A 26,750-nucleotide genomic window follows, 5' to 3' on the forward strand; every position below is an offset into this window, starting at 1 on the left:
CTTTTTGGCACACTCTAAGCAATCAACCATAGTAGGTAAGAGGTGCTGAGAGGCACATTAATTCTTCTGCTTGGAGGGGAGTTTTAAGTCTCAACAGCAACTATCTAGAAGACTCCAAAACAGTCACTCTAGAACAGTGCTGCCTGAAAAATAAATTGTCTTTTTTCTTCCACCTAGGTACCCAAGTCTGTGGTATGGATTCAGAAGTTATTAGCTCTGCAAGTCTGTGCATCAGTTCTAATCAGGAACCGAAGCCTGGCACCATCAGTGCATTAATGCATTGACAAATGATGGCAGTAAAACAAACTTATTGTTAGGAACCCTCAAAAATAGATTCAAATGCAGACTGAAATCTCTCTATTATGATTAGAGAAACAGTCAGAAATTTTATCCTTCTGAGACACTAAAATGGGAGACTAGATATAGTGCCTATTCTGTAAGCCTCATCTTTCCTAGAGTTCCACATCCCTGAGCTTTTTTGTCAGCTACTTTCAACAGCAACCAGCAAAAAAAATTATCATCTGTGACGCAAATGTCGTTATTACAATAGCAATCTTTTTTCTTTTTTAAAGCACAGAATAAAATATAGTACTGTGTCATTCTGCTTAGAAAGGAGGGAGGGTCTAACCCAAGTGCGAGAGCAGATACAAACTTCACCTAACTCCTAGTATTCAATCATTGTAATCTCAGTGCATAAATCTTTGGTCAGAATGACATTTTTTAATTCTTTCCAACTGAGAACTATGAGCAACAATGGTTAACCTGCATTCCTGGGACAGCTGGGGCTGTTTGGGAAGTACATTTCCAGAGAAATTAGACTAGCAACGTCCAATAACACAGGAGAGTCCTGCTAGTCCTGACTTTACTGATCTAAGTGCTCTGCAATATGAGACCTTGGAGAAAAGCTGACGTTCAGTCTGGATCGCCTCCTCCCCCCAAGCTTTTCCTACACATTTATTAAAGTTGACTTGCAAAACAGAAGGAAAGGGAAAAAAGGCTGGACTCACGTGTTTTTGTTCTATTTGAACATTGTTATGGATGGAAGTCACTGAAAGAAATCTAAAAGCTTTGAGTCTTCTTGTTTACTTTATATATTAGAACTATTTTTATCATCGTCTTTTATAATAAGATTTCAGTTCTGGAATAGCCTCAAATACTGAGAATTTGTTCACACTTATGCGTTGAACTGGTTAAAACCACTTCCAGTTCAAGTCTATGTAGCTAAATATGTCCAAAAGGCTGAGAAAACACTAGTTTAAAATACTGAAACAGGCTGCTCAAGATCCAGATACTGTAAATTCCCTTTATGAGCAGACTGAAGGAAAGACAAGCCTGTAAGTACACTTTGATTTCAATTCAAGCTAAAAGAATGACAATTATGTTGATTAGGCAACACCTAACATGTTAAGTGTGAGCAGCAGATGTGCACTGGTGGTTTACACCAAGCAAAGAGCTAAGAGAACCCCCGAAAACTCCTCTTACGGAAATAAAACTCAGACTTCTCATGACTGAAGAACTAATGAAGCTCATACAAGCGAAGCTACACCGTTGAGAGTGGACGCTAGGTGATGCTCACCTTCTTTAGTATAATAAAGATTCCTGTCCTAAATATCCCTCGTTGTCTCCAAAACCAGACAGGGATGTGTATATGATGCCATAGCTTACCTCTAGAGGGGAACTCGTCTGCTACTTAAAGCTGGTAATTTGTATAAACAATACTAAGTAGTATTATTGTAGGCACGAATGTCTAAGACCATTGGAGATGTGGAGAAGAATGTGCGCTCACGAGCTGGTTTGTTTTTTCTAGCTATATCAGTTGGTCTAACAAAATATATTGCCCTTCCTCATAAATCTGGCCTGTCTTCATCTCAAGTTAAGAACATGGTGGTTTTCCTTACAGACAGATTTCATTGAGAGTTGTCACTCTCAGGTTTCTCCACGTATAACATATTTATCATGAAAATTATGTATGACAGCAAGATGATAAAAACCCTCCAGAGTGGCAGGAGAATAAGGAAAACTGCGGGTTCACCAGATGCATACATACACACATGTTCACAGAACATACAGTTGTAGGTGCTTGCTTGGTTTTTTAATTTACGACATGCTATTCTGCACATTTTTGTCTTTGCCCGGAGACACTCAGCAACAGAAACCCACAAGGCAGCTATGCCAGTTCATTCTTCTGCACATTTTGTCAGCTAGACAGCAAGAGTAAAGATGAGCAATCATCCTTCCTCTTCCTTTTGCCCTCCCCAGCACCAAGGCATGATTCTCACAGCCTACCCAGGGCAATCTAAAGAGTGACATTAGAATTTAATTAATAACCAACAGCAAAACAGAAGAACTGCAATATTCTGTATAGCAGGCAACACCTGTGCCCGGGAGGTCGTGCATGCCAGATCTCACACTCTACTATAGAACTCCCTTCTTCCTCGCTTTCTATCCCCAAGAAAACAGCAGAAAAAATCTGCATGAGAGTTACGAGAGCCTGTGGCTGTATTGAATTTTACAAGTCTCCTTCTGTGCCGGGAGCCCCCAAGTTGTACAGGCAGCTGCTACCATGGGCATTGCAGTGGATGAAGGGGGGAGAGGAGGGGAGCAACCCTCCAGCGCCTGGGAAAAGCGCAAGAGAAGCCCTCCATATTAAGAAACCCACCCTGCCACACACCCGATCAGCAGGTGCCAGAAAAATCCGCTCGCTCAGCAAATCTGATGATAATCTAGAAAATAAAATTTGACTTCCCACCACTTCTTTAGAAGACATTTCATACAAGGAGCCATCTAGACTGTCTGTGGCTACATGGACATTTTTCTTGGCATCAAAAATGGTCTACAGAGCATCTACCCCCATCTGGCTTCTTGTTCTTACTCTTGTGCCACCACCTTGACTGTGGCAGTATAATTTTTTGTGAGGCCATGTGGTGAATCGGATCAGGGAACTGATTCAGATTAAAATCCTAGGCTAAGGAAATTAAAGTCCATTAATAAGTGCTCTAACCGTAATGTAATGTTACAAGCTCTCAAGTAAAGATTTGGAAAATTTCTATGCACACTTTTTCTTATTGAATGTGTAGCTTAATACATCACTTTATGTTATTAAACAAAACACGAAACACAATATGTTTCCAATCTCTTGTAGGAGCTGCACATGTTACATTCTGTCCTGATGATGTCTAGGCACAAACTTCCTAAGTGCTTTCCCCACACACACACCCCCTCCAAGACAGTTGATTTGTTTTGCATCAGTATCTGCATAAAAGTACGTGCCATTACCAGAGAACTGTATGAGGCAATTGCAACACAATGGGAAGGAGGGAAGGAGGGAAGGAGGGAAGGAGGGAAGGAGGGAAGGAGGGAAGGAGGGAAGGAGGGAAGGAGGGAAGGAGGGAAGGAGGGAAGGAGGGAAGGAGGGAAGGAGGGAAGGAGGGAAGGAGGGAAGGAGGGAAGGAGGGAAGGAGGTCATGGCAGAAGTAGTAAGTTGAAAGAAAGGGCATGCAGCAGAGCAGAAGAGAGGGGCTCAGATGTGCTGGCGCTGGAGAAAGAGGTGAGTGGCGAGAGATAAATTAGCAGATGCACACAGGCTGCAGGAGCAAATGGGAACAGAAGATGCTGAAAGAATTACTGATGTTAAACAGTAACAAATAAAGTGAAGTGGGAAGGACACCTTGTATTGAGCAGCTTGAACAGGAGTATCTGCCTGATAGTGCTGTCGACCTGCTGCCCTGATCTGTACACGTGCCACCCACCTTTTCCTGCTTAACAAGTTGCTGTTAACTCCAATTGAGAGCAGAAAAACTATGGCCAAGGCCAGGCAGCAACCTGGAGGGAACTTCCCAGCCCTCTCTCCCCCCTCCAAATCAGTGTGGGAAGACCAAACCCCCAAAGCTGGCCCTCGTAGCGTGATTTTCAAAGGCTAACAAATTGCCGTGGCTGACTAAGGGATTGCAAGCCCTGCAGAAAGCTCAGATAGCCAACAAAATCCCCAGGCACCCTCTCCTCACCAGTATCAGGGGAGGAGTTACTGCTCCTGTGATCAGATACTGCTGTGCGTGACAAATTTTGAGAAAATCATTAATGGTGATTTTTCTTTTTTAAATTCACTCATCATGGTTACAATGAGCTATGAATTATTACAAAAAGGGAGGATACTCAGCTCTTTAAAAAATGAGGTTTAAGTATGTTTGGCAACTGTTTCTGTCAGTATCTGCAGTTTCATTATTGAAATTCTCTCGAGTATTTTTGTCTTCCCTCCTATTGTGAGAGCAACACAAAAGAAAACCTAACTATATAGGAAAAACAATTACCACAACCATACACAAAGTGTTGCCTAATGCATATGAAAGGATGACAAATGTATTTTATGTCCTGTGTTATAATAATTTGATGCTTATACAACAATAAGTACAAAATAAAATATGTTTTTTTAAGTCATGGTGCTGCTTTTAGCAGTTTTCTTGAAAAGATGCTACCCTTTGCATGTGCAAAATTCAGGCTTGCCACTAACAGTAGGCAGAATTGATGCTTACGCAACCTGTACATACAGATGCATTGACCTCAGCAGCAAGTGCCTGATTAACAGAATAAACGATACTCTTTTTCAGCCATTTTATTGGACTAATGAGGTTATTAAATTTTTTTTATTTGACAAATGTGTAATTTTCCCTCCTAAATTACGGTATGTTTTGTTTCTCATTAAACTACATTAACTTTTGTCTTGGACCAGCTAAACATATTAAAAAACCCTCTGCATTTGGATCTAAAGAGTGGAATCAGAAGTATGGAAAGTGCATGCGCTTTGCCAAAAGCACTATTTCATTACTCTTCAGAATTAGCTGGCAGTGTTTCTGCAATATTTACTGAAGTACAAACCAAATGTTTTCATCTGGACAGGATTCAAACCCTGGTATGTTACAACCACAACAAAAATCATCTCAATCCAAGAGCCTTCTCTGTAATTTGGGCTGTGGTTTCTGCAAAATTGGAGGATTCTTCTCCATGAATTATTTACACTGACTCCCCCTCTAGCTCCTCTCTTCCCCCCCCCCAACAATTAAACATAACCCAGATGTGCTTTGGAAAAATCTTAAAACAATTTAAGACATTGAAATGATTTAAGCACAAGGCAGGTCCAGGTATGCGGGGCTTCAGCCTGCCCTGATAAACACACGGCATGCCAAGCCCTATAACAAGCCGTGTCCAGAGGTTTGGCTTCTCTGACATATGGCCCCATTTTGGAGTTGTATGCAGGTGGAAAAACCTTGCCTCCCAAATGCTCCCGATGTACTGGCATCTCAGTGCTTAAAATTTAGGGCCTGCTTCTCATTTATTATATGTCCTACTTATTACGTTTTGGCAGGACAGCGCCAAGTCCCTGAAGTGCGAATAAATGTAATTTATGCCTGCACTTTACGGTCGTTTTACAGAGCGAGGCTAAAAGTGAATGAACTGCATAAACTCTATAGGAAAAAGCAATTGTATCTCACTTGTCTGACTCCACCTGCAGGAACAGTCCCAGAGGGAGCTCCCCAGTGCCTGAGCAAGAGGGAGGAAAAGGCCATCCCAAGTACAGAAACAAAGCAGAGCTCTAACACACCGATGCTCAAACTCTCGCTTCCTCTGCCACTGTACAAATCACAAGATGCTTAGTGTTATGCATAACTTATCGGCTAGCGCAATGATGTAAACCCCATTTTCTTCACAGTCCATTCTTCAAAACAGTAGAGCTAAAACGAAAAAGCCAAAGAAAACTGCTCCTTTTTTAGGAAAATGGGGTAAAGGTGGGGAAATTCGTGAACCTTCAGGGAAACAAATATAAAGTTCATTTTCCTAAGTCAACAAAATACACGCCAGACTAACAGACTACTGAATATTGAAAAACCCAAGTATAGTGCTTCTCATATCTACAGTTCGTATCTGACAATCTCAAAGCAATTTACCTCAACTAACCTGGCTAGATTCAGAGGCAAACCTCAAAACCAACCCTTCCCACATACACTTCAACCCCTGACTTTATATCCCTCTCCACCATGCACAAGACAAGCCTGCAAATCCCAAGCCACCATGCTGCTATTCCCAGAAGGCTACAAGGCTGCGTTTCATACCCAAGAGATCCCGAGCCCCATTCCTAGAACAAAATAAGCCTTTTGGGGGAGCACTGAACCTACAGTAGGTTCACAGGTTACAGAAGCTTGCTCACAGGTTTCTGGTTGGGAAGAAGGGCAATAATTGCCTTTGCCAGAATACTTTTATGTTGCCCACCTCGGTGCCAAAAACTGTGGGCACTGAGGTTTTGAAGCACTGCTGCTGACATCAAAGGACTCAGATTTTATGCCGGTAGCTCATCCATAATCAACGCTCAACTACGTCAATACCAATATACAGAGTTAAATATCTCTCCTCATTTTACAGAAAGATTAAGCAGCTCACAAAGGGACTCGGAGAGAATCTGTGGCAAATACAAAGGCTGAACCGCAAGATTAGTCTCCCATTTCAATGAACTGATTTCATCCCATGGCTTTTTGCAGGGGTAGATATTGGAATCATTAAAAGAGGCCCCAAAATGGGAAGATCATGGTAAAACTTTGATTCAGCTGCAGTACTACCAACACACTACTCTCCTCTTGCTCTCAGCAGCTCTTGCAATTTCTTTAATCTCCTAGTAGTCACAAACTCATGTGGCTGCATGCCTGGAGGGATGGCCTGCCAGCAGCACCCCCATCCCCTGGGAAGGAATAATGCCACGATGTCAGCTGCCAGGTTCTCTCTGTGTATTTTGGACACCTGCTTTTCACGTGAACCCGCATATCCACTTCTGCCTGCCAACATTGACTAAATGACTCTTATCCTAAACCACTGCAGGAGTGAGTTACCAGCCCAAAGCAGCATATTCCGCAGGTGGACAAAATGGTTGCATGTATGAGATATACCTCTTCTTTTGCACTTCAATGTTACTCCTAGCTTTAAAAAAGAACTTCAAAATTGTGAGATTACAGTTGCTAAATGCAAATTTATTTCTTTAAATGGTTTGTGCGATTAATTTTCTACACTCCAAAGTTTATTCTTGTGTTTTCAATCCATCCTAAAATTTCAGCCTCAAACATCAAATGATTTAACAACAAAATTGATAAAGCGTCTTCTTCTGGTATTTTAAACAAATGAACGTAAATCTTCATGTTTTAGTATTATTTTGGAATTATGAAAACTAACCTAGACTGCAAAGCAGCTCACGTTTTTAGACAGCATCAGCATTGCATTGCTTTGCTTCCAGCCTAATCAAGTTGCTGTGCTATGTAACGTGCTTACTCTGATCCGGTGAGCATGTCTCCGCGGTGGCAACGTGATTCCTTAGAAGGCTGGGACTTCCAAGGATGTGATTGATGCAGTTACCGGCTCACATAAAGGCCAGTGTACCTACTGACACTGAATTACCAGGCAACCATACCTTCTGCCTTGTTAAAAGCTATGCAAATTAATGGTCATTTTCTAACATGCCCAAAATTAAGAGCTATCAAGGTTTTGTTTTTGGGGCCTGTCCTGTTGTAACAGAAAATCTCTGTAGGTATCTACTGGCACAGACAATACAATACCTCCTATTAAGACATGGGAGACTGGGATCAAAGGCCCCCGAGCCTACCAACTAAACAAAGCGTATAAAACAAAAAGCCTGTTTAAGACCAAAGCACAAGAGGACTGTGGCACTGAGATTTAGAAGTTACTGAAGTTTGGACAAACGTGCTATAGTGAGATTTTCTATTTTGGATTTGCCCATTTGTAAGAAATCATCATATTGTTAAGTCATTGCAGTACTCAAAGACAACGAAGTCATACGTTTTGCAGAACAGTTGTTAGAAGAGCCTGAAAACTTGATTTGTGAGATCTCAATTACACCATCTTTATTTAGGAATCCCTGAAATTCTCTAACATGTAACTCCCAGAGGCCCGGCTTAATTAGAAAATTGATCATGGGAAAACTTCTTAAAATGTAGACTCCTAATCATAGCCTTCCTGTTATCACCTTTTGCCAAAGATCCATTGCTCACAGGGAGTTGTTTCTTCTTGCCCCTTTAGTCCTATATTATTGCACTTGCAATATTTTTAACCTGTAAATAATGACAGAGAGTAAAGGTAACTTAAATGCACTGTAACAGAAGCTAGTACGAAAAATTTGATCAGAGGCAGAAAATAGAGTAAAAGTGAAAGCCGTTGTACAATCGCACGGAGATGACATGCTCATAGCTATGCGCACTGCTGAAAGATACTAATTATGCCTCTGGCAAAGGGCATACGGGCTCCTTCAAAGAAGCTATTTAAAGATAAGAATGCTGCAGACAAACACTTCAGAGATATCTGTGCAATTCCCTTCCTTCTTGCGTTGTAAATTCTAGGTCAAATTTTGAAAAGAAAAAAAATTGGGGGGGGGGAGGATTTTAAAATAATAGAAAGCAGGGGAACCTTGCCAAGTCTGGTCAGTTAGACGTATTCCAGAGTGCTCAGATATTCATCAGCTGTTACAGCTTTTTCATTCTGCTCCACTTACCTTTTAAGAAGTAATTAGTACATTGTATTATCAAATCAAGGGTTCAAAAAACAAACTAATTAAAAATACATCTAAAGCCCCTAGTATTCTGGATAATGAAACCAAGCAGGTCATCTTGGTTAAATTATCTCCATTTGAAATCACAGGGTGCTTTTTTAAAAAAAAAAAAAAAAAAAAAAAGGAAAAAAAGTATATAAATCATTAGATTTTCTGACACACAGCAAAAGGCCAAGTAAATAGGACTTCTTTTTCTAAGTATGGGACGTTATGCATGTCAAGAGCCTTTCTTCCACATTGTCACGATAGTATTGCTCTATCACTCACAGAATTCAGCTGCTGCCACTTAAAATAAACCCCCCAGAGTACTGAAGAGTGAACTTGTGGCGGTGACCAGATTGTTAAATTTCTTTGTTTAAAAATAGAAAATGAAAGTACACGCTGACATGGTGCGACAAATTTACACTGTGCTTCTGACACTGCTGCTGGGTGTGGTGTGACAGAGACATGACCACAAAGCTGTTTCCCACCAGTCCTGGAGAAGACTCCCCTGCCAAAGAAAGCTTTGATCATGAATGCAGGGACTATATCATCAGAGTATTTTGAAGGACTAGGACCTAAGAGAGCCTCAACTTAAAAAAAATAAATTAAAAAAACAATTACACAAACATGGGGATTTACTGTCCTGGATCTTAGCACTACTACACTTACTACTAAACAATTTTTGAAGTGCTGAACTTACATACTGTGAGTGTGCTCTTATTTCCATGTAACTGTATGTCTCATTTCATCATGAAAGTGCAAACAGCCAGGGCTGGACAAACATATCTGGACAGAAGTCAGAACAACCACATGTCCCACCATGCAAGCAATTTTGAATCCCTCTACACTTCAATAAATGATGGCACAGAGGTTCAAAACCAAACCAAAACCCTTCCAAAAAAATCGCAAGTGTTCCCTATGCAGGGTTTAAGTAAGCTGCTGGCTCTTACCTCTCCAAGCTCGCTGGGTACCACCAGAAGAGCAGCACCAAACTAAGCCTGCCAGTGCCCTGGAAGGTCACTTGTGGGACCTTTCTGGAGCTGGATGTACCAGCAGGCTACTACATGAACTCCCTGCAAGCACATTAAGAACTGGCTTCCACCTCCTTTTTTCCAATCAAAAGAGAGAACCACCTGGAGCTAAACCTCCTGAGGGGCCAAACGGGCACAATCTCAGGCAGCCAAGACCTCCTGGAGGATACAGCAGTTCAGACACTGAAGCCAGAACCATGCTAATACCAATCTCAACAACCCAACTCCTCCCTCCAAGCCACAGCCGCTCTCCTGCTCCTTCACAGAAATGCATCCAGGTAGCTGATGTCCAAGACTTCCCCCTCCCCCCCATTTCTACTGGCTCTTTCCAGGTTTTATACAGGGGTGATGGAGCAATAAGCTTGTGGAGGTGATGAAACAGCTGACAGCTTCCCCTTTCTGCTTTTCTTCAGCATGTTTAAGCAGACCAAGAACATGCCATGTGTGGCACTCAGACCAGATTTTTCCTCATGGTTTTTAATATAACTGTAATTGGGATCTTGCTGTCTGAACACATGTGTTATCTGAAATACATGACTACTCCTGCACACTGAAGAAATTAGGAATGAATTGCAAGTTCTTAATTGACAGTACAAAACATCAATTATTCTACAGATGAATAACAAAGAAGAGAATTACAGGTGCAGAGCTAAACAGCCACTGATTAAAAACAAAAAACCAAAACCCACACAACAAACGTTCTGAATGAAGCACGGGAATAGGACAGAAGTACCCTGCTTCCCATTTGCATTGTTAAAGCAGAATGCTAAGAGACAGTAGGAAATAAAAATGGAGATAAGTCATCCCCACACAGGTTGCCTTTCTTTAAGTGCAAGTGCCTTCAAAGCTATAAATAACACATGCTTAGTTAGCAAGCAGTGGAAACAAGTGTGTGAATGCAGCCATGTGTGCTCACACACACACATACACACACCCCCCATCTGAATTTTCCCACCAACAACTGTGGCAGTTGGCCCAGATCACAGCAGTGACATGCTGCCAACAGACTGATCAACCTCACCAGCAGACTAAATTAGAAATACATTTCCACAGATTAAATTTCAGAGGACTGTGATGCCACTTTAAACTCCATTAGATTCTGCTCTTCGCAATCCTTTAAACAAACACAAAAGCTAACAAACCACCCCCCTCCTTCCCCTCCACCCACCCACTTTACCAGAAGTCCCAACAGGATGGAGGCTCCACATTGGACCAGTGTCAAAAAAAGATAAATTAGCAACCAATCTAAAGCTACCACTAGCCTAAAATCTCACAGAAGAAAAAAAAAAAAATCAAACCATGCTGCATTAAGGTGAGAAGGCTTCAGCAGGAAGCTATGGGTGGTGTTAAGTAGTGCTGACTGCAGATGCAACGGAGACCTCAGAACTGGAAAGGGGAACTCAAAACACAAGCTTTGAAGGATTCAATCCACTAGGTAAGACTTTTGCAGACAAGCCCTAGCTGTAACAAATGCACACCTTTTCAGCAGATAATGGGACAAAACAGCAGCAAGAGGCATCATTTGAGCACATGAAGGATGGAACAGTGCCTAGCTAAGGGGATGAGGGGGCACCTGCCAAAAGAGAAACATACCATGACAGCTAATACAACAATTGGTAGATTAAACTGAAAGATGCTATCTTCAGTACATGACTTGGGACACAGGACCATGGAAAGTCCCAAGAAAAATGACCATTCAGGTAAGTGTCCTTTTTTAGCTTGATCTGGACAGTCAGTGCTACCTCACACTAAGGTCCCAAGTCTGACACGCAGGCTCGCAGACACACACCAGTGATCCCAGACACACACCACAGAGCTCCAGCCAGGCTCAAGCACCTGTTACTGCGAGATAATTTGCGTATCTCGTTGCACAACTTCAGATGCCTCGTCTGCACTTGGGTTGCAGAGTGGAGGAGCTTACCTGTTTTAATTATCACCATGGGAACAATTCGGCTCCTGGGGCAGCTAAGAACAACAGCAACCCCTCCACCCACTGTCAGATGAAAAGCCTCACTCAGATTGAACAATAAAGGACTGTGAGTAGGTAGAGAAGCAGAATTTCCAACCATATTTCTCCTCTTGCAGGAACAAGTACTCAGGCAAGTTAAGCACTTCTTCAGTTTACAGTCAGACAAAACAAAAGGAGGATAGGGAGGACTTAAGAGAGCTAGACAAAAACCCATTCAGGATAACAGAGTGTTAAACATAGAAGAAATTTCCTTTTTCACTATTACCAGCCTCATTTTACGGTCTTTACAACCGTGAACTCGAATGCTCCTGCTGCAGATACAGTCAAATTGCTGAGAGTTGAAATGCACACAATATATTCAAGTGTAGCATCAGTACATTTGTCTAGCGGCTACTCAGTGTGCGGTGCTACAGCTCTGTTCTTTGAATGAGACTGTGCCCCAGGCTGCTGTGAGATTCCTACCTCGAAGACAGAGGAACGTGAGAAAATCTTCTGTCTTAGGCTTCCTTTTGGAGAGGTCAGAAATCTGAGTGGCGGGAGGGGGTAACAACGGCTCCACTATCTTTATTGGAGTTGTGCTGGGACTGTTTGGCTGGGACTGAGCAAACTTCCTTTGTGCTTGCAGCCTTGGCCTGTGGAAACAAGAGCATATCAGAAGCACATTAGGCAGGACAGACATCAGAACATAAAAATTCATCATTAAAAGAAAAAAAAAAAAAAAGAAAAAAAAGAGAGATCTGAATCCATCTTCCATCTCCCACCAATATCATATCCCTACCTGGGTCAACTGCGAAGACAATATTTTATTTGCTTTACCCTTTGGTATCTTCTGCGACAATTTGGAAGACCAGAAAGGGAACATCTTGACTATAAAATCTGTGACTAATATTTCATATGTTCTGAGTATTTTCTTGCACATCATACAATTACAGTTTACCATTCACTTATTTGGAAATTAAATCTGTATTTTGCACCATGAAAATGTCTTCTTTTTCTAAAGTGTTAGTGTTCTTTGCTTCTTGTTTTTAATTAATTTACAAATGAGGTTTATTTTAGCCCCATTAAGGTTTTAATTTATTCCAATCTGCTAGAATCTTATTTACATGGTAAAATATATATTAATAGATAAAGTATCTATGTTAGTGCCCAGTTCTACAAAACTAAATCAAAATCTTTAGGGAAAGATATTTTTGACAGGGAAAATATTGAGTAAAAGCCATTAGATATTTGTTCCCTTGGCCAGAGCCTACAAGACAGTAAGCAAGGAGGTCCGAGGTGAGGTTAAGTAGTATTTGTGACAAATTTGTAAGAATGAAGGACACGCATGGAGTGAATTTGTTTCGGTCCTGGCACTGGGTGATGGAGCGACACTCTCTTATAAGTTTTAGAGCATGGCTGGGTATGGCTGTAGGAAATGAACAGATGCAGGTGGTTTTGGCATTCAGGCTGTAAATTATTTCAAGCCTATCTGAAGGTTCTGATTAACTGCTAGGTGGCAATGAATATGATTTTCTTTAATACATCTAGAACGCAAACTGGTATTAGGGAAAGCGCTTTGGGGCAGGACAGATACCCGGAGGGGGTCTCACTGGGAACCTAGCTCGGCTCAGCATTTAAGAACATGCTAATTTCTCACTTAAGCAACTGGGATTCTAATTATGATCTTTTTTACAGCTTCAAAAAGGAGAGAAGCTACTGAGAGAACTTAAAACCTCATTGAGAAAGGATGCAATTTTATGTCATTTTCTGCCCTAATAGCAGAGTATTTACATAATGTCAAACTGAAACATGTATCAAATAACACTGAAGGAAAAGCCAGGTCTTGTCTCTCTGTGGCAGGCTTGGCTGTTATGACTTAAGGAAAGCACAGTTATCGTTAAGTGTGGATGAAACACGTAACTGGCAAACCTCTTCTTTTTCATGGATATTAAACTTAAATAGTTGGGTAAGAAGAGGTTTGTTACTGTATTTTAAAATTCCGCAATTTTGTGACTAAAATAGAAGAAAAAAAATTTAAAATCCCAGCAGCATTTGTACACGTATACACACATTCCCTAATGACATCAGAGAACAAAAGTACCATACAGCAATTTTCTCTCTAAACTCCGTATAAAATTGTCCATGTCCTCACTATCCAACCCCCACCTCCCCAAACAACAAAACCCACCAGCCATTCCTACAGCTTATTTTCCTCTCCTTAATGGCAAATATAACATGGTGGTTATAATTTTTTTTATCATGGTGCTCATAATTTGTGAATTGGAATTAAAAGACTGTTGAATACATATACTTCCTCGTATCTATGAACAATTATCATTCCAGAATGAGGGTCTTGTATAGATCTGCCTGTATATCCCCAAAATTACTCAGATTGCCTTGCAAAGCCCTATTCCTTCAAGCAGAGGGAAGACTCCCACACAGGATAAATGTGATTTTAATTTCAACCAACTACATTTCTATCACCAAAACCACACATGTGGCCAGAGAAAAACGCTTTGTGTTGGCTTCTGTTCTGCACCAAAAGTACGCTCTGTCGCCAAAAAAACAGACTATAAAGGTTAGCAAGCAACCCTGCCTGCTGCTCTCCTCTCCCAGTGATTTTTCCCCATCGATGTGCTGCTTTTAGCTTAGCTGTTAAAAACACAGACTTTCCAGTCACTGCATCTCTGAAACTACCTGCTCAAATCTCATGTGATCAAAGATAAGCAGCGGGGAGGACTCCACAACCACCACCACCACCACCCCAAAAAGTAAAGGTTAAGCCCGTTTCATGGTTTAAAATTAACCCTTTGCAGCAAGGATTGGCCACGGCTGTTTGCAGCATTCTTATTATTGGTCCCTAGAGTATTGAAAGAGGATTAGGGAATGACTTGTAGGTTCGGCATAGACATAGAATTAGTGAATTGAAAATACTTTAGGTTCAGTCTGTCTTTGAAAATACGCTAGCAGTCCTTCCCTGGTACAAACAATTTCCCGCTCATCTTGCTTGCCCGCTTCTGTGGCCTGGCCTGGCAGCATCACTGGGTCTTTGCTGCCCACCCAGCTCCACGGGGCCCCTTCCTGTCAGTGAGAACAGTGAAAATGCCAGACCTTCCCTCCACCTAGCTTCAGGCTACGACTGCAAACTTTTACCGCTTCCTGGGGAGGCTGTGGAGGCTTGCTACTATATGGTCAGATGTGTCCGAGATGCTTCTTTTCTCACACCTCTGCTGATGTTTGCTGTACTTCCTCCTGCTTAGTTTGAACTCACCAGTGCCACAAAACCAAGCTGCTCCTTATGAAATACCCATTTTTTATTAAAACTCTGAGCAGTTACAGGGCATAAGCATCACCAATTCAATTTATGAACGCTAGTAAACAAAAGGCACCCTTTTGTGACTGCAGCATCCTTTAGGTTTCTGCAACAACTACTGTTCTTCGCATGGATAGGCATGTGCTCTACGGGCTTCTACTTCAATGCCTGAGGGCGTACAGAGCAGTCAGAAACAAGCTGTTCTGTAGATAGGACACATTAGGATGAGGCACCGACATTAGGAAACAAAAGCCAAGCTTTTAAGCAGCCTTTGCTCCAGATCTGTGTAAAGATGACCAGTTTCAAGGTGGGCCAGCAGAGGAAAAACATACAGATTTCAAAACACTGGCAACCACTTAAAACTGTTTCCTTGTGAAAGAGTGTATGCATCTTAAGAACCTCATATGTGCCCATGAAAACCTCTAGAAGCATAAAACCAATTATTTTGGGTACGGTTTCACATTACGCTTAATCCAATATAAGTGTGAAGCTGCTGCCAAAAAAGGAGGTACCCCCCCTCCACTACATTTACATCAGATCAAGCGTAGCAGCCCGTTGTACTCATGCACCACTTCTAAGCAAGGCAGAATCGGTAAGAAAGTGATAAGTGCTCAGAAAGACATTTTGTGTGCGATAAACACGTAACACCACCAGTGTGGCTTTGCTCTTTGCTTTTTAATGCAACCATTTCTGCTGGAATGACCTATTTAGCTTGCATTTGGCAACAGGAGACTGACTGGCACATGTGACAAAAAGAACAACAAAAATCCTGTTCGTGTCCTCAAAATAAATTGCTTGCTCTGCCCTCATCAAAAGGGTGTATGCTACTTAAGACTTGCAAATACGCAAACAGAAAAAACTTTGCAAGAAGGAAAAGGATGAGGGAAGAACTCAAAAATATTACCACATCTAAATACCATGCAAACACCCAACATGCAGTCAGGAATACCCAGACTATTTAAAAATAAATAGTAATTCTCCTTCTCTCAAAAGAATATTATTTTCCTTTTCCTGCTTTTGAGAGACTTTAAACACCTACCTATGGCACAAAGTTCAAAAAAGCCTCAGCCTAAGGAAAATCACCTCCTTTTGTTATGCTTCTTTTCTACTGAACTGACTGTTTAGGTCTGAGACAGCAAATTACACCTAGAGACTAAAACTCCACAACAAAAATATCCCGACTGTACAAACTCAGACTAGGCTGGAAAACGCTTCTCTCCAATGTCAAATATACTTTTTGAAGCTTTTCTAGAGTGGAATTTATTTTTAGTTGAATAATTTAAGCAAACTGCGTTCTTTAGAATCAAAACACTACAAGTTTGTGTTAGCTAACAATACTTCAGAAATGTCTTTTAAAATAGAATATCCTAGCACCATTCCTTTAGTCTGTAGAACAGGACACGTTTAGGAAGAAAACACCTACTACACAAAGGCAGTCTTTTCTTTGCAAAGCAAAGCTCAGGCTAGTAATACCAGTCTGTGTTAAATTTAGTAAACGTTAATACTCTAGATAATGGTGCATGCTGTGTTAGCTACAAACCAAGTATTAAATTATCAGTATGCAAGATTTAGTTGTACATCAGTACAAAAATCTGACTATTTTCACTTTATTACTCCATAACTCCTAAGAGAAAACAAAGCATAAGTATGATAAAACATACATGAAAAACAACATGCACAACTGAGTTGATAATATATATGAATTCATACTGATCTATTTATAATAAATTCCAGGGTTGAGAGGCTGTCCTCATACCTAAGCATCTCAACTGGGAAGTGATTTGCAAAACATTCTCTAATCTCCAGCAATCAGCAGGTTTTCATAAAACTTCTTGCTTGTTAAATACTACAGTATTTGCTTGCTGTTTGATCTCACAACTTTTTCCTTACTCCTTGAACTTCACTTTTGCCTTCGTTGTTTCCTGCTTTTCTGTTGGCTGATGTTTGTACTACTTCTTTCTAACGGCACCACTAGAGTTAGATTTCCAAACTCTATAGGAACTGTAGCTTAAGTAGCTGCTTGGGTGTCACCATTTCACGATTAAACAGCCTGCAAGCTAAAGTGAAGGCATCTTACGCCTCTTTCTCAAAGCAGCATCAGTATTTGGTTACTTTGCTTTTGTCACTTCTCCTGAGAAACTACAACGTAAGTATTTGTAGATACTTATTTTTATCATATTAAAATCCCTACTACTAACTAGCGGCGACGAGCTGGTATTAGTTTTCACTAAACACTGCGCAGATCGTTAGGAATACAGACTCGTTTACTGCCTGATCTAAGGTCAGCTGTTGAGGAACCATCCTCTATCAAAACACATCTTTAAACAGGGAAAGTTTGGGTTTCTCGTTATTGCTCAGTTAGGCTTTGCAGTTACCGGATCTCTTTCAGTATTACACCTCTAAATCTGGGCAGCAGAAATTCAGTGCACTGTATCTTTATTTTTTTCCGTTCGGGGGTTTGTCCTCGCAAGAATATAGTTGAGCCAAGCTCTGTGGGACCTTTCCCATATTGCTGTCTCAACCTGACCGTCCCATGCAGCTACACACACAGTCGAGCATTACAGCTGTCCTTCTATCAGCCAGTAGCACCCATACAGGAAGGACTCTGGCACAGACAGGCACTATACCTCGATGATTTTTGCTTTTATGCTGACCACTCTGTGCCAGTATCATTATAGTTGCCCCTCTGCCATGTGCCTGGGTTATTTCCTTACTGTGACACTCTGCTGGCTTGGTGAAATAGTTATCTCTGAGTTTTACTTGTCCCTACCTGGATCTGGGTCAGGTTCGAAGTGCACCATCTTTTGTTTTCATCAGAGCCAATACACAATGTACACATTTGGTTTAATCGCACTGTACAACATGAAACTCGATCTAGCGCACAACATGCCTGTATGCAAAGATTCATTTGTTTGTGCAGCTTCGTTTATTAAGGTAAACGTATCTGAAAGTGATAGGCTGTAGATATGTTCTGCTTTCATTAAAAACAAAGTAATTTAGGCTTTAATAGTCAGGCGTCTGCTGCAGATCAGTTTGTTATCAAGTGTGCAATTTCCAGCTCAAACAAAATCAACCATGTGACAGGCACTTCTAGGCAAGCCCCAGGTGAGCATGCAAAACTTGGCGCTGGAGGTATCATTCTTCACAGGACAACCGGGAAATCCTTACCACTATCACATGTGCCAGCAGGAATAAGCTCTATTTCACCCTTTCACTCCTGAGAACAAGCCCAAGACATTCACTCCAAATAGCAACCTTCTAGAGGATCACCAGTTCATAAGAACAGGGCTCCAGAATTCAGACCAACAAGTTGTCTACGTCAACACTGCCAAAACTTAAATTAACCTTCTCCCACCACCACATTTGAGGATAAACATTACTTGGATAAGCAAAAAAATGGGGGGCGGGGAGAGGAACTGCCCTCAGAATACAAGGAGATCTTACTGGCTCTCCCTGGAGCACACTTGAGTACAAGTGTAAACTCTGGGAGTACTAGGCAGTGTTTCTGTCTATATGTATTCACATACCACTGCAACCACTGTGTCCCAACTTACAATGTCACGTGAATAAAGAGCATCACACCAAGAGCAGAAAGCAGACGTATGAAGCAGTCCTTTGAATTGCATTTCCTCTCCCACGTCCCCTTAAGTTTCTGGGGTAGTATTTTCTGCCCATATCAGTGGTATCTGTTACCCATTTCAACATGTCGGCTCAGTCATTACTGCCAGCAAGTCTAGTGTAGTGGAAATGGAGATTCAATCATCTGTGTGTCTACATCTGTTTGTAGCAGGAAGGAACTACAGGGTAAGAGACTTGGTCGCTCCCGTCCATGCAGACACCAAGTGCAGGTAACCAGTGCAAGGTTACAGGGCATATTTCCATAAATAACACTTCTTGCTCCAAAACTTTAGCCATAATGAATGGATGCACATCTTCCCTTGGGTTTTTGTTTGTTTGTGTTTCTTTTAAATGGCAAAGAGTTGGTTTCTGAGAACCTCCTCTACTGCAAACAATGGAAAGGTGCTTGGGAATGACATTTAATGAATGATAATTGAGCTCACCCATATGCTTAATAACTAGTTCAAAGTACAGCTAGCAACTTAAACTTGTTTGCTAAAAATTGCTCAAATTATCATTAATTCTGAAATCATCTTTTTTTCCTGACCATGCTCACTGATCATAAGAAGGTTATTTGCAGTTTCCAAAACTGCTTCACTTCATGCAGTTTAGCAGAGATACTTATATACACTAAGTGAAATAGCTAGCTGTTAAAACAACGTACAAGACAGCCTTGGTCAAAGTCGGAGTTCTTAAAAGCTGCTGGACACTGTTTACCACCCACCACCACCACATTAACTGTGGAGGAACCAGACAACTCCAGCCACCATATTCAAGACTCGCATACACTCCACCTCGCATCTATGAGCAGCCACAATGACATAGGGACGTAGACCTTGCCTGCTAGACTGAGGACCATACTACACGGTGTACAAGAATTTGTAGAACACTAACACTGCGTTCAGATTTCAGCTATGAATCCAGGCAGTACAGGTGTTTCAGTGGTCTAGATAACCCTGAGAGGGATGAATCGGTCTGAGTGCTAAATGTCCTGGGTTTTTGTCCTGAAACATCCATGGTGGCCAGGGAATTTTGACGCTACCCTGATGCAGCAGTAGGATTTCCCAGTGTGAACTTGAGTCCTTTCCACAGACGTCAACATACACCAAAGCAAAGAGGAACAAGAAACAACCAAAAAACCAAAAGCATAATTAGTCAAGCTTGCAGCCCTTCTCCAGAAACATGGGTCTTCTCTCATCCTACTGCTGCAACTGGCTTTAGTTGGACCTGATGCGGGAACAGTCTACACTTATCATACACAATTTGCATCACTGCAGTGCTGTACAGGTTCACAAGCTCTCATCACGTTCAGATCAAAACAGGACCCTGAGTTACCGAGGTGCAACTCCAGCACAATACAATTACAAAACCACACATCTACCTTCAAGCATCTCAATGATGGGATGCTTCCAGCTCAGCCTTCAGCAGCTGGAGAAAGGCTGATTAGATTTAAGTACATTAATTACCACCAAATACTCATACATGCCCACCCATCGCAGGTGCTGGTGGCTATGGCAAGCACAGGAGGGTTTATCAGCTGCTGCCCAGGGAGAACGAGCAGAGGGAGCATGATCAAATGAGGATATGGCAGCTGAACAGAGCTCCTGAGAAGCTGTTTTCTGCCTTTGTTATCCGATCACACTATGACAAGTGTCCTACAGACTGTCCATAAATCCAGGTCCAAAGGTTTATTCCCTGTAAGTGTGGGATCTGGACAATCTATTTCAGCAAGACAATGGCTCTTTTAAATCCACTTTCTCCAGGGTTGTCCCACCTAAGATTGGACAGGAATTTTTTCTCTTCCATACGGGCATGTGGTGAGCTGTACATGGCAATAGATGGCAGAAGAGATCCTTCTGAATATGGGAGACAGGTGGTGCCAGCCTTCCTTTGTCCTGCAACAGTTCTTAAAAATTCCCATTTTGGAGTAGCTTCATTTCTAGTGTAAGAACATGAGCGTAGGTACTTTAGCCTTTGACTGCTATGAGTTGTACTCCAGCTGTGTCTATGCTGCAACCACATGGCAAGTTCCATAAAGCCACCGGGGTTAATCCTTCAAAGTCATCAGTTCACATGGGAATTTAACAACAACGCTGCAGACACTTCATTGTGGGTCCTACAATGCTCCTCCCACGGTCCTGGTTATTGCTGACACCTTTGTCACCACAGCCAACAGCATTCAATTGGGTGAGCTCAGATACGCTCACACAATCTACAAACGTGCAAAAAGCATCCCCACTGAGAAAGAATAAGAAATAGGGACGTATGGCAGCAGTCCATTTTGGAGGGCACTGTGTCCTGGATGCATCTCTGTCCTTGTTGTTTATCAGGCTATGCATGCTGCAGATACTGCTCACTAGATAGATACTAGAAAAGCCAGGCAAGTTGACTCAATGGGACTAAGCTACAGTGGGAGTCACCACATTAGTGCAGATCAGTACTGAGTGCAATTTGATGAGCACTTATTTCAGCAGTACCATTAGCTTCAACAGCTTCTGACTCCTCCCCATGCTCTTTCCTGTGCCATGCTCTGGAGCCATTCCTCTGCTGCAGCATTTGTCATCTCCATCTGCTACTTGGTTCTCTTCACTAGAGTGCCCTGCGAGCTGCTTACCAAGCACAGCTGAGCACGGATAGCACTCAGCAAATGGAGGTCTGGGTTATCAGTCCCTGCAACCAGAAATGAGGGCTCTCCCTCTTTTCCGGTAGTGTGACCCAAGATTACTACTTCTCAGCTTAAGCCAAACCCACCACCCCATACCAGCAAGTTTTACAGGAAGCACATCACCAAGGAGTGACTCTAAGCTAGGCCTGCCATTATATGCCAAGCTGCTGCACAAAGAAGAGCATCATCATGTGCCAGAAAATTAAAATGCAAAACCACGGCAGCAGAAAAAAAAATAAAGGAACTTGCTTGCTAATAATCATTAGCAGATGTCTGAGCAACTATTATGTCCTGACAAGCTCTTCTTCAAGAAGATGACCAGAAAAATATAATTTTTTTTTTTTTTACCTTAAACTCTGTCCCATGTACTGAAGGTAAAGAAGGTGAACTCCACACTAACAAACAACTTCCACCTGGAAGGAGGATGTAATTTCCAGTTCACTTGCACTGTCTCCACCTACTGGCAAAGAACCGGCACAATCCAGCTGCCTAGACTCGCTGCAGGTGGAAGAGCCGAGCAATCCTCCTGTTTTTTTGAGATACTCAGTAACACCAGTGTGGGGAAAGCCTAGGGGTGCAAAATGGTCTCCCCTTTCACTTCACCCACTCTGCAACTCCATCCTTCTGTCTGTGCTGGATTATATCTAACAGAGACCTTGTTATCTACCACAGATATTTTTTTCAAAAGCCTTTTTGGCCCTACAAAAAGATTTCCCACCCTATGGAAGAGGGCCTACAGAATGTTAAAACCTGCCCATCTTCATAAAACTTGACCGTTTTCCCCCCATTTAATTACACAGAAGTCAAAGCTACTTTTGGCACAACACACCATGCAACTCTAATATTCTTCTAGTATCATTTTCAGCATTCTCAGACATCTGAGGTACATCTGCAAAACCTGTTTGCTTCCCAACCAGGAGACATTAAACAAAACCAGCGTGGTTCAGATGACAGAGCTTCCCACTTCCTTACTCTCGCAATGCCCTCCAGCACTACTTGAAACCCCAGTTCCTGATAAATTCAGTGCTGTCCTTTGTTCCATATTCCTCTTCAAAATGTTTGCAGATTCGGATTGAATGGTGAATGATATGCCAAATAATACCAAACACATCAGCAGCTCCCTCCCTAGTAATTTGACCAACCGCTAAAACTCAAGAGGCTGCAAGATCAAAGCCGTGTTACTGGAGAAAAGTTCTCTTTTCCCTTTGAGCAGCCTTTTCTCTGCAATTGAGTTTTGGGTTGGGTTTTTTTTTAAAAAGTTATTTTACAGATCATTTCATTCTTGTTTTCCAATCTCAGAAAAACACATGTACCTCAACTCTTGCAATCTTTCACCTTTGCCCTAAAAGCAACTTGCACTAGCTATAAAGCCAGAGATTATTACTTCTGGTAGAGATGTCAGAAGTAACAGTGTACAGATCATTTTAGCCATCATCTGAATGGCTGAAAAACTTCCTGTTCAATTAAGTCCTCCATTAATCCTTACCATTTGAATAAAATTTTTCACCTGCTGGCAGGAAGTGATAAAAGTCACACAGTCAGTAGGTTGTGGGCATTTTAACCTCTTGCAGAGGTTGCAGTTTGCAATTTAACCACACCTGAAATCAGATATCTGCACTTTCAAAGGTTCCTCTGCCATCTGGCTGTTACCAAGGTCTCAACATTTCTCTTGTAAAACTACAATGTTTACATGCACAGTAAGAAAAAAATAAAGAAAAGACACAAAATATCCTGTATCTGCTATACAGACTTTATTCTGATAAGCAGCAAAGTAATCACTTTTGCATAAAACACTTTAGTAGTAGGGACTACTAAATAGAAACACACAAATGAGCTATCAAGAGAAAAAATAAAAATAAAAGAAAAAATCAGTATATTAAATTATGTTAAACCTATACTATCCTTATATAATTCTGAAGACAAACTTTAGCAGGTGCCATCTAAGCTTTTTGGTCTCTTCTCTTTTCCTATATCATTTTAATTTTTTGCATTAAGTTTCTCTTGGATGCAAACCACAACCCTCTCCAGGCTTCCTCCCCAGGAGTCAAACAGCCCATTCTTGCAAGTCAATCAGGCAGATGCAGTCAATTGTCCCAGTAACTCTGTTCATGCCTTCTTTCAAGCCATGCCACATCCTGCTACCAAACCGGCCTGAAAAGGAAAGGGGCCATTCACCCTGCACCTCTTTTTTGAGGGACACTAAATCCTATGAGAGGGGGATGACTGGACTGCCAGAGCACGCTGTCTTTCTCTTCCTCCTGAATGCCAGATAAAGTAGTTGGGAACTAATGATATGGATGGAAATTATGGTAACAATTCCTGTGCCACCACCATCTGTAGCCTTACCTGCAGACTTTCTTTCTTTACCTGCAGTACTAAGTATTCAATACTCTCTTGCTTCTTGCTGCATGTGTTGCACCCCCCCACACACCCTGCGAGACTCTAGTAAAAAAGATTAGGTGCATGTTGAACTCATTTTGGTACCAGGTAATCATAATAAAACACACATACGCACACACAAACTGCTCGTACACACCACAGATTTGTCCAGGAAGTGACGAAAATACAGTCCCTCTGAGAAGGCTTTGTTCAGAGAAGAGTGAGATTTACCAATGCTTCATCTTCCCTAACACCCTCCTTACTTTTACTCTTAGAATATGCTGGTATGTGAGCAGCGGGATGCCTGACATTTGCTGGTACAATCCAGACAAACTAAGAGCTTGCTGATGGGGGAAGGAGAAAGTTATGTTCCTTCTAGTCCTGCATCCCGTTGTGGACTCGGACCAGGAAAGGATGGGACTGCACTGTCCAGGCAGGAGCAGGGCGAAGGGAGTGTGACCATACCTTTCTGGAGCAGCAAACCACTGCGTTGCCTCACTTGCGTCTTTCCACCCTAAATAAGGGGGCTCAGTTTGGTTTAAAATTATCTCAGCAAGGGCTGCTGCAAAGAAAAGGTAAGGTATATGTTCTTCCCTTCATTTCCTGTCACACATTCCTGCTTATGCCAGCACTAGAGCTCCTGAGACCCCATAATCAGCTAGCTGAGGAAGTCAATCTAGCTGAAAATTAACTTATAGGTTGATTTTTTTCTTTGTCAGGTTGGGCTTCATAAGCACAGAAGTGCTAGTGTTGGCAGAAAAGAGGTGCCAAGAACTCACGGGAGGGAAGAACAGGACTGCCTTTTCCAGCAGCAGCTTGCATTAAGATCACCCTAAGCTGACTGAGAAACACATTAGTTACTGAACTGTGAAATTTTAACAGAAAATGTGCCTGGCAGGAATGCCAGGGTAGTCCCCCCGGCTGTCAACCCTTTTGAACAAGGACCCTAGTCTCCATGGAGACTTTGCAGCAAGGAAGACAAATTTGGGTGTTTGGGGTTTGATTTGTTGGGTTTTTTTAAACTAGATAACCTCGGGGTGTGGTTTTTTTTTTCTTTTTTTGAAGTAATGAAGTCTGCACTTCTGCCCCCGTGAGCAGATCACCTACCACTCTTCCCTCTACCATGGTAAGCAAAACCCCAGCTTACAAAGGTTGAAAGCATGAAGGAGAGGATGGCATTCCAGATGCTGTCTACCCTGACAGTGACACTGCATGAAAGCGGAGCATTTGCTGCTTTAAGTGCCCCATGTGCGAAGCATCCTGCTCGGCAGTGGCCAGCACACTGGCTCGCACTGGGCTCCTCTGGAAGTGTCCCTGAGGTGTGGCTGCCCTGCCACTAATCAGCTGTGTCCGGCCAGCACCCAGCCTGAGGGGAGACCTGACAGCAAGACTAAAGCAACAGCCCTGAGAGCAGACCACTTGTAATTTCCAGGAACAAACGCTTACAACAACCTCAGGGTCATGTTCACTAGGTGTCTCCATTAGTCTAAACACACTCTGATAATTAATTTCATACTTAGAGAGGAGACCACCTTCAGCCATTTTAACCTGCAGGTAACCTGCTCTGCAACAGGCAGTGAGATGCCTTCCTCTTAACCGTGTTGCATTACAATCTGGCACTTAAGTACTTCCCGCTGTATATGTACATATACACGCGTCAGCCTGCTCTACACCTCTGACAGTCTCAGATGTGATAGCCCCAAATGCACACCTTGCTCCTTGCTGCATCCTAGAGCTTTTATTTTATGTGCAACCTCATCTTCTGTAACAGACTGCGTATCTAAGCTTAAACTTCTCCCCAGGTATGCATTTTTCACAGAGTCTCCTTGCAAGAGAGAGGTTCCTGCTCATCGCTAGAGCTGGCCGTGCCCATCTTTCAAACCCCACTGGAGTCAAAAATGCCTCTGCCACAGCCTACCAGTAGTGTCCACTCAGCCCTGTCACCTGTGGCTCCGGCTCTAGGGGACAGGAGGCCCCTCAGCAAGGAAACCCCACCTCACTAAGCAAGTCTTGTAGATCTGTCCAAAAAGGTCCAAAACCCTGTGGTGCTTCCCCATGTCGCTCCTCCTCCTCAACAGCACTGAGCTGATGTTTGGTCACTAATATACTGGGAGTCCTCAGGCAAATCACTTTTTACTTTTCTGTCCCTTTCCCAGGCTGAAATTAGATGTTGACCAAAGGAGGGCAGGCAGAAGGATTAAAACCCTGTGAAAAAACAGTGTGTGTGTGCACCCGCGCCTGATTAAATCGGATGAGGACCTGAGGCCAGTTTGCCACATGGCCGTGCAATAGGTCGTGGCAGAATGCTCCCACACAGCAGCAGCAAGAAATTGGCAATTACTTCAGCTGGGACCGCCGGTGAACATTTGATGAACTCTCCGCACCAGTTCATTTAGCTCTCAAAAGCCGTGCATCTGAAAGGCAATTGGTGAAAACGCCATGCGAAACCCCACGGAAGAACGAAAGAAGTGAAATTGGAAAGAGCACTTGAGCAATAAGAGAAAGCAGGCAATAAGGCCAGGAGCAATAAAGAAAGTAAAACATTGCGAAGAAGTGCAAAGAGCCGTCGGTACATTCAGGAAAGTGGAAGTTACCTGAAAATAAAATGGAAATCCCGCAAGGATCAGACGACTGAGAGAATGGCAATGCAGCCGACAACATGCCTGATGAGAAAACTGCAGAAATCTGACAAAATATGCAATCCTTTTCATACCCAGCCAACTGCTGAGCCACAGGTAAACAAATACGTGGAGGATTTCATAAACTCCTCCGAGTATTTTCTCTATTTTAAATTATATTAATTACAGGTTCCGTAGCTAGGGATACTGTTCAAAATAACAAACAAATGCAACCACAATGGGTTGTGTAAGTGACTGCCCTTAGCACCGAAGGAAATCTTAATAGCTTGAAGGTGAGAATTAAGTCAACAAAGTCAACAAATAAAATAAATGCATCTTTTATCACACCATTACCAAGGGAAGAAAATGCCAAAAGGCAGAACTAGAGATGTTTCTCCTGAGGCCTTGCTGGCAACACAAGATTGCCCCAATTTAATTAAATAAGTTTTGTTAAATCAGTTCAAATCCACGTGGACTGTTATGGGTTAAGAGTAGGTTAAACCAATGCCTTGTTGACAGATAAATCAAAAAGACAGCCTGTCCATACAGCCTCTTGTGCCAGTTTAACTTCATTAATTTAAAAGCTGCATCTTAAGTTAA

General features: G+C 42.2%; 1 protein-coding gene across 5 annotated transcripts in view; it reads right to left on the reverse strand.

The window, feature by feature from the left end:
• The window catches only part of JARID2 (jumonji and AT-rich interaction domain containing 2), a 225,449-nt gene that overhangs the window by 54,260 nt on the left and 144,439 nt on the right, over nucleotides 1-26,750 (reverse strand). For all 5 annotated transcript variants that reach the window (XM_054813974.1, XM_054813977.1, XM_054813973.1 and 2 more), the window contains exon 4: nucleotides 12,041-12,210. In XM_054813974.1, coding sequence (XP_054669949.1) covers nucleotides 12,041-12,210 — 170 coding nt within the window. The remainder of the gene's footprint in view (nucleotides 1-12,040; nucleotides 12,211-26,750) is intronic.

The sequence above is a fragment of the Grus americana genome, chromosome 2 (assembly GCF_028858705.1).
Source record: "Grus americana isolate bGruAme1 chromosome 2, bGruAme1.mat, whole genome shotgun sequence".
In the NCBI taxonomy this organism is placed as follows: Eukaryota; Metazoa; Chordata; class Aves; order Gruiformes; family Gruidae; genus Grus; species Grus americana.